The 8,361-nt window shown below is 40.8% G+C and overlaps 1 protein-coding gene across 1 annotated transcript; it reads left to right on the top strand.

Annotated features, from left to right (window-relative positions):
* Positions 1-237: 237 nt before the first annotated feature.
* On the top strand, positions 238-7,394 carry MRPS30 (mitochondrial ribosomal protein S30). The gene is made up of 5 exons (XM_045787398.2): positions 238-853; positions 1,962-2,107; positions 3,110-3,215; positions 4,928-5,104; positions 7,029-7,394. Exons 1-5 carry the CDS (start codon positions 271-273, stop codon positions 7,316-7,318), a joined length of 1,302 nt encoding a protein of 433 aa, XP_045643354.2. The 5' UTR covers positions 238-270; the 3' UTR covers positions 7,319-7,394.
* Positions 7,395-8,361: the final 967 nt, after the last annotated feature.

The raw sequence follows: 8,361 nt of genomic DNA, 5'->3' as shown, positions 1-8,361 counted from the left end.
CAACTCAAAGTTTCACTCTTTCCAGCCAGGCCCGCGGAAAAACTACAGGCACGCAAGTTCTGCCTTCGGTATACACACGCTCCGGGGAGCTGGAAACTAAGTTGGAGAAATGGTCTGATTGGCTAAGAAACGAATGACGCAACGTATCTCAGGCCCACTGAGAATCGGCCTCTCCACGCCTGGCCGAAATTCCGCTTTTGATTGGTCGTTACGGCAAGAGAGCAGCGACATTTCCCGAAATTAACCTCTGAGTCCAAACCCCGAGTCAAGATGGCGGCGGCCAGGTGTTGCCGGCTAAAGCTGCGCGGGCCGGGGCTGTCACTACACACTGCGGCCGAGGCCGCCGTCAGGGCTCCAGAAATGACCGGCCCCGATGTCACGGCGGCCCCCGTGGCGCGCTACCCGCCGGTTGTGGCCTCCCTGACTGCCAAGAGCAAGGCTGCACGGCAGCGGCGAGTGGAGCGGTGGCAGGCGACGGTGCACGCGGCCGAGTCGGTGGACGAGAAGCTGCGAATCCTCACCAAGATGCAGTTCATGAAGTACGTGGTTTATCCGCAGACTTTCGCCCTGAACGCTGACCGCTGGTATCAGGGCTTCACCAAGACCGCGTTCTTGTCGGGCCTGCCGCCGCCAGCCGATCCCGCGGAGCCCGCACCCGCCCTGGATGTAGAGGCCCTGCGCGCCGCTGCGTGTGACTGCCTCCTGCAGGAGCACTTCTACCTGCGGCGCAAGCGGCCCCCTCCCCTCTACCAGGAGCGCGAGGCTGTCGCCTCGCCCTTCCTGGATCAGATGGTGGCCACCCTCATGGGCTTGCTCAGCGCACACAACCCCGCCCTGGCCACCGCCACCCTCGGTGAGCCTTGGGACAGCCACGCCGGGCGGGGGAGGTGGGGGACTCTTCATTTCTTTCTTTCTGCATTGTTAGTTTTATTTCTAGTCCTTTTCGCGCCTCGCTGGGCGCCGCCAGGTTTAATAGCAGTCACTGCGCTAAGTATCTGGAGACCGGGTCCCTCCCGGACCTGTGCTGCCACCTGCTAGCTGTACAGCCTTCCACGACTCCAGTCTTTGGTTCTGCTTTGTGAAGGCCCAGACAAATGGAGTGGAAGAGCAGTGTTGGTTAAGAGAAGGGGCTCTTAGAGGGCGGGGCAGACCTGAAGTTGGGTTTTGGCCCTTCCACCGGAAAGTTACATGACTGTATGTCAGTTCATTAGCCTTTTTTAGGTTCAGGATTCAAACCTTGCCATTTTGGATTGCCAGGAAACAGCCAGCAACTTATTTTAACTGGTCACTGCAGAGATGAAAAATTAACGGACAGTTTTAAAAATCAGTGTTTCTCAGGCCTTCATTACTTTATATCTACCGCCTGGTAGGTGTCTTAATAAATATTTATTGAATTAATGTTATTAGAACTGTAGATGTGTGCTCAGCTGAGTCTTGTAGTGTGCATGCTACTTTCCTTCTGTCTCAGTCGGGAAGGAAGTGGTCTTGAGAGGAGGGAGCCTCGTGGATTTTGACTACTCCTGACTGTTGACCTAGGAAAACTTGACTTGGTCAAGACCCAGATTCCTCTTCTATAAAATAGAGGTGGTGATTACTATACATACCTTTGAGAGTTATTCTGAAGATTGATTTAGTAATTCTGACACATAAAAACTTTTTATTTCTGGTGAGTGATACATCTGTTGGTCTTATTTTCTTTGTTTATTCTTAAGAGAAACCTCTTCCATTACAGTGTATAGTATATGATGGATGGCACAAGTAGACAAATGTTTGAGCATTATATTTAAGTCACAGTCATTTAAGTTAAATCATCATATAACCCAGACTCTATCTTACATCAAAGAGTAATTTTTGATAATTTTTAATTTGCACAATTACTCTTAAGTTCTGTATTGCTGGTATTCTAATAATAACCAAATTTATCTAAATGATTAAATAAAATTTTGAATATCTTTTGATAGATTGCAAACGCCCAGTTCACTTTTACTGGTTGCGAGGTGAAGAAATTATTCCTAGTGGTCATCGGAAAGGTCGAGTTGACGCTTTGCGATACCAAATAAATGATAAACCACACAACCAGATTCGAATATCCAGACAACTCCCAGAGGTAAGGATTTATTGCATATATATCTACTGACATCTGATGAGGAAATGTCATAGGCAGCCTACGTAATCGGCTTAGTAGAATTTAAAGTTTTGGATGGATCCCCTTCAAGTTTCTTTCACATGCTTCTCATCCAAAATTCTTTTTCAGTGTTTTAACCTGTTATGGTATGTATAGCCCTCAAAGGTCAAATAATCATTTTTAAGCAGGATTAAGGCATCAGTTTTCAGGACCGTACAAATCTTTTTTTCTTACTCTAAAAATATGGGACGGCTGGGTGGCTCAGTCAGTTAAGCATCTGCCTTCAGCTGAGGTCATGATCCCAAGGTCCTGGGATTAGGCCCAGTGTCAGGCTCCTGGCTCAGCCTGGAGCCAGGAGCCTGCTTCTCCCTCTTCCTTTGTCTCTCCACCCCCCCCGCCCCCTCCCCCATTTTTGCTCTCTCTGTCAAATAAATAAGTAATAAAAATATATATAAACAATTCATAATAGTTTATGATTGTAATCTGTGATAGACTGCACTACCTAATCATAAATCAAGGGATTTTTATAATTGTAAGCTGGTCATTTTTTATATTTATAGTTCTGTGGGAGAAAATAAGTATATTTTGAGTGTTGTCTGTGTCTGTACACACACACACACACACACACACACACACACACATGCAGATGCACAGGTTTTTTTGGTAAAGGTCCAGACAATAAATATCTTGGGTTTTGGGGGGCCAGAAGTGTGTGTTGCAACAATTCATCCTAGTTCTTAAGTAATGTAAAAGCTGTTATGTACCATATGTAAATGAACGTGCCTGCCTGTGTTGCAATAAAACTTTCATTTGTACCATCAGGTGGCTGGCTGGATTTGGCCCATCAATAGATGGTGTTACCAAATCATTTTGTAAAAAACATCTCAGTTTAAGATTTGTAAGTCTGTTAAGAACGTGAGTAAAATATGTACATTAGTACTAATGTTGCTGTGAATTCATTCATGACTTTTCTTTTTCTTGAAGTTTGTGCCGCTGGATTATTCTATACCCGTAGAAATCCCTGTTATAACTTGTAAGCCAGACAAACTTCCATTATTCAAACGACAATATGAAAATACCATATTTATTGGTAAGTTTTTCTTTTGAAATATTGTGCCATCAGTGTGTCCAAAGGATCTTGTGCAGATTTACATAATTAATTCTTGATAACCAAGAAGTTCGGATAGTTTACAAGCAATATAATTCATAATCTCAGGTTGTTGTAATATGCATGAAAATTGGGGAAAAAATATTCTTTCAGCTCACTATTTAAAATTTTACTTGTTTCTACTGTGCTAGCAGCATTTAACTTTAAAAAATAGTTTTACATATTAAGTTTCGTTGACTTATGAAGAAAAGTAATTTGTCCTTTTTCAGGAGTAAACCAGTATAGAGCCAGACTTGAGGCAGTGATTGTGCCACTTCTGTTTGTGCCACACTGTGTCTTCTGTTTGTGCCACACTGATAACCACTAGGAATATAAAAATTAATAAGGCCTGGGAGCACCTGGGTAGCACAGTCGTTAAGCGTCTGCCTTTGGCTCAGGGCGTGATCCCGGGGTTCTGGGATCGAGTCCCACATCAGGCTCCTCCGCTGTGAGCCTGCTTCTTCCTCTCCCACTCCCCTGCTGTGTTCCCTCTCTCGCTGGCTGTCTCTCACATAAATAAATTAAAATATCTTTAAAAAAAAATTTAATAAGGCCTGTGTCTGCCCATGTGTAGCTTCTACTTTTGCTATCTTTTTGATTCTAGTAATTCCTAGTTGACTGGAAGATTTTAAGAAACCAGCTTTATACTAGTCCTCCAGACATGTTTAATCAGCCCCCTCTGTGTCACTGTGGTCTTATAGAGTGAATTGTGGGAACTTTTGGTTGAAAAGATTTTACTACTAAAGTCAAGAATATAAGCATTTCATGAAACATTGACTCTCGTTTTCCTTACTGGAAATACGGCATAAAAATCATTTTTTTAGGGGCGCCTGGGTGGCACAGCAGTTAAGCGTCTGCCTTCTGCTCAGGGCGTGATCCCGGCGTTATGGGATCGAGCCCCACATCAGGCTCCTCCACTATGAGCCTGCTTCTTCCTCTCCCACTCCCCCTGCTTGTGTTCCCTCTCTCGCTGGCTGTCTGTATCTCTGTCAAATAAATAAATAAAAGCTTTAAAAAATCATTTTTTTAAAATTAGGAACAAAGTATGTAATTTTTATATTAAAATGATAAAGGAGACTTTTTAATGAAATGTTTGTATCATTTGGAGAATAAGACAAGGAAAATAAAAGGGGCGCCTGGGTGGCACAGCGGTTAAGCGTCTGCCTTCGGCTCAGGGCGTGATCCCGGCGTTATGGGATCGAGCCCCACATCAGGCTCCTCCGCTATGAGCCTGCTTCTTCCTCTCCCACTCCCCTGCTTGTGTTTCCTCTCTAGCTGGCTGTCTCTCTCTCTGTCAAATAAATAAATAAAATCTTTAAAAAAAAAAAAAAAAAGACAAGGAAAATAATGATGAATAAAAGGTTTGAAAAAAACTAAGCAATAGGGAGTTTTAAATAAACCTTGCCTACATTCTTTTGACTTACCCTGTGTCATCAGAGTGGGCTTGATGATAGCTAGCAGATCGTACTTTCATGTGAAGTTTAACTTCATTATAATCAGTGAAATAAATAAATCAACCTTCCCACTTGTGTAGTTTGAATACTGATCACGGGATGTGTAGAGGAGAAAGATGGGTTTGAAGCAGAGACTACGGATGTGTGCTCCAGATGTTCACAGGGACGTTTCGTCTGAAATGTTTTTATTTTGCTCCTCAGGCTCAAAGACCGCGGATCCATGCTGTTATGGTCACACACAGTTCCATCTGTTACCTGACAAATTAAAAAGGGAAAGGCTTTTGAAACGGAACTGCGCTGATCAGATAGAAGTTGTTTTTAGAGCTAATGCTATCGCAAGCCTCTTTGCTTGGACTGGAGCGCAAGCTGTGTATCAAGGTAACATTTTATGGTGGTGTTCTTGGAAGATATCTGTGACATTTTAAGAAATCAGTGGTTTCTTTGGGTTAAGCGTAGGTTGAATCTTAACATTTTGAAAACTTTTACAGTGACAAAAAACGCAGTTGATCTTTTACTTGGACCACTTTTGTGTGAATGAATTTTTTTCTGATGTTTTCAAACAGATGAAAGACTGTAGCGAACCACGTGAGCTCTGTAGGTGATAGCAGCTTTCTGAAGCTGGAAAAGGAAATGCTTTGGTGGATTAAATTTTAGATTAAATCACAACTGTTCTGTATAATATCTTTGAAGGCTATATCCAGGATGTGGATTAAGAGATTGTTTATTCATTCAGTAAATAATGAATGCTTTCTAGGAACCAAGCAGTGTTGGCTTTGGAGATGCAGTGTTGAATGAGGCGGGCAGATCCTGCTGTCTTGGAGCTTAAATGAGGAGAGGAAAAGATAATAAACATGTAATGTTTTTAGCGAGTGGTAATAGTATGGAGGAAATACACTACGTAAGGGACAGAATGACTTACCAGGTACAGGTATAAATCAGATATGGGGCCAGATTTATTTAAATGGAGTAATTCAGGGGTGGTCTCTAAAAAATGGCATTTGAACAAAGACCTGACTGTCGAGGAGCTACCTAAGCACAAACTTGGGGGAAAGACGCTTACACGCAAAAGGAATACAAGGAAAAGTCTCTGAGGTAGGAAGAGACTTGAAGTGTTTAAAGGATAATGAAGGGAGGGGGAGAATGATGGAGGATGAGATAAAGGAAGCCAAAGGCCGGATCACAGGGGACTTTGAGAGCCCATTGTGAGGCATTTGGATTTTAGGACAGAACCTGAGGTAATAAACTACAACCTATAACCAGATTGGTCATATATGAGTTCCCAGGAGGAATTTATTTTATTTTTTTATAGTAATTTTTTTATTATGTTATGTTAGTCACCATACCCCAGGAGGAATTTAATACAGATTTGATTATTTCTAGGCTCATATATATATATATATATATATATATATATATATATATATAGTTTAATCTTTTACTCACAATTGTTGACTTGAGAGACTAGGGATAGGATTAGACAGAAGCAGAAACAGGAATATTTCTCAAAGACATTAGAATGGCACGGTTTATGCATTAAAAGTAAAGTGCTTCTTTTTCCCTATATTTAATTACAAATGCTAACAATATTATTCATTGGCTAGCTTCATGAAGCCTAACAGAAAATATGTAGGAGGAAAGAACATTACTGCTTGACCCTGGCAGTGGAATATAAAAGTGTTAAAGCCAGTCAGTCTAGAGCAAGAAGCACCCAGAAAATTTGAATAGTAAAGGTATTAAAGGCATCCTGGAACCTATGACACAAGATACACAAGGTGAAATAACAACAGCGCATAAAACCAATTTCAAAATATGTAAAGGAAGAATAGAATTTGTCTAAGGACATGAATTGAAGTCCTTAGAAAGTCCTTTTTTTCCTGAAGGTTTGTTTTTGTAGATTTGGTGACATAGAAGGATGTAGTGGTTGTTGGGTGCGAGATGCTGCTGGTACCGGGAAGATGAGTGTGTTTGAACGGAGTTAGTTCCAGACACAGGGGAGAGCTGCATTGGTAGAGCTTGCTGCCTTCTTGAGTTGAAGTGAGTTAAGATTGAAAGCTGTTGAAGAGCGAAGTTGTTGAGAATGCGTCATGAGTTTGGGGATATCCGAGGGGAGGAAATAATTTTTGATGCAGAAATAGAATATAGGATTAGAATGGAGAAGATGAGGAAAACTTTGAGATCTTCAGGAATTTGGTAGGTAAAATATTTAGGTTTTAGGGGATATTCGATACCCTCTAATGTGAAAATGTTTTGTTTTGGTAAAATATATTCCATGTATAAATTTCAGTATAACTTTTTTCTCTAGGATTTTGGAGTGAAGCAGATGTTACTCGGCCTTTTGTCTCTCAGGGCGTGATCACAGATGGAAAATACTTTTCCTTTTTCTGCTACCAGTTAAATACGTTGGCACTGACTGCACAAGCTGATCAAAATAACCCTCGTAAAAATATATGTTGGGGGACACAAAGTAAGCCTCTTTATGAAACAATTGAAGATAATAATGTGAAAGGTTTTAACGATGATGTCCTGCTCCAGATAGTTCACTTTCTACTGAACAGACCAAAAGAAGACAAATGTCAGCTGTTGGAAAACTAAGAAGAGATAATTGATTCAAGACTTCGGGAATACTTCAGTTTCACTGAAGGACAAATAAAAGGAATTTTAATGATGAGACTTGTCAAATGCATTATTTTGAGACAAATAATTTTTATGTTTATCTGTGATTAGACCTCTCATTCTGCTCAGAGTACACACTGAAAGATTTAATTTTCGATAGAGTATGTTGTTTTAAGGTAATTTTATTCATATATGACTAATTGATGAGACCAGTTGAGCATTCTGCAATACCTGGTATTAGTTGCATGTGATTCTGAAAGTAAGGGAAGGATAATTCAAAAGTTTGAGAATAGGTAGATGCGTTTTATTTTTCTTTTTAGGTTTTAGTTTTTTCATTGATAAATGATAGAGAGTTTCAGAGTCCTACTCAAGCTGCTTTATAACTGTTCCATCCTTGAGGGAACAATATTCGGAAGTATAGGAAACGGAGGCCCAGAGGAGTTAAGTGACTTATCCACAATTTTACAGATGATTAATAATATAACTGATGAATTACATGCAACTTAGGTTCTTAGCCCTTAGAAGTAACGCTAACAAGTGCAGGACTGCTGTTTATTGCTGGTACCTAACAGGTGGCACAGGATACTCAGTAAATACGTGACCCAAGGGCACTGGGCTGGCTCAGTCAGTAGAGCAGGCGACTCCTGATCTCAGGGTTGTAAGTTCAAGCCCCATGTTGGGTGTAGAGATTACTTAAAATGTTTTATTAAAAAAAAAAGAAGTAATGTTAACATTTCCGTTTGTGATTTGATCTGTCCCAAAGATGAGGAAACTACGTTTGCTATGTTTCAAAATCAGTTGTCAGTAAAATTGTTAATCTTGTTGAGAGTTAAGATTTCATTCAAAACATTTTTAGTGAGAAGAAAGAATTACCTTTGTACAATCATGCTTACTCTTTTTATTTTATATAACCTCCTGTTGTGAATTCTTAAAACACCCCATTAGGTACTGTAATCATATGACAAATAATCTCCATTTCCTCCCTCACTTCCTTCTTTCCTTTCTTCCCTCCCTACTTTCTT

This window comes from Ursus americanus, chromosome 15 (assembly GCF_024610735.1).
Source record: "Ursus americanus isolate L20-20 chromosome 15, mUrsAme1.1.p, whole genome shotgun sequence".
Classification (NCBI taxonomy): domain Eukaryota; kingdom Metazoa; phylum Chordata; class Mammalia; order Carnivora; family Ursidae; genus Ursus; species Ursus americanus.
Note: the sequence above shows the minus strand (reverse complement) of the source record. Positions and strands in the feature narration are given on the sequence as shown.

Coding starts and splice junctions, on each gene's coding strand:
- MRPS30 (XM_045787398.2), top strand. CDS start 271: ATGGCGGCGGCCAGGTGTTGCCGGCTAAAGCTGCGCGGGCCGGGGCTG. Junction 3,216..4,927: donor TGAAAATACCATATTTATTG/GTAAGTTTTTCT, acceptor TTTGCTCCTCAG/GCTCAAAGACCGCGGATCCA. Junction 5,105..7,028: donor AGCGCAAGCTGTGTATCAAG/GTAACATTTTAT, acceptor TTTTTTCTCTAG/GATTTTGGAGTGAAGCAGAT.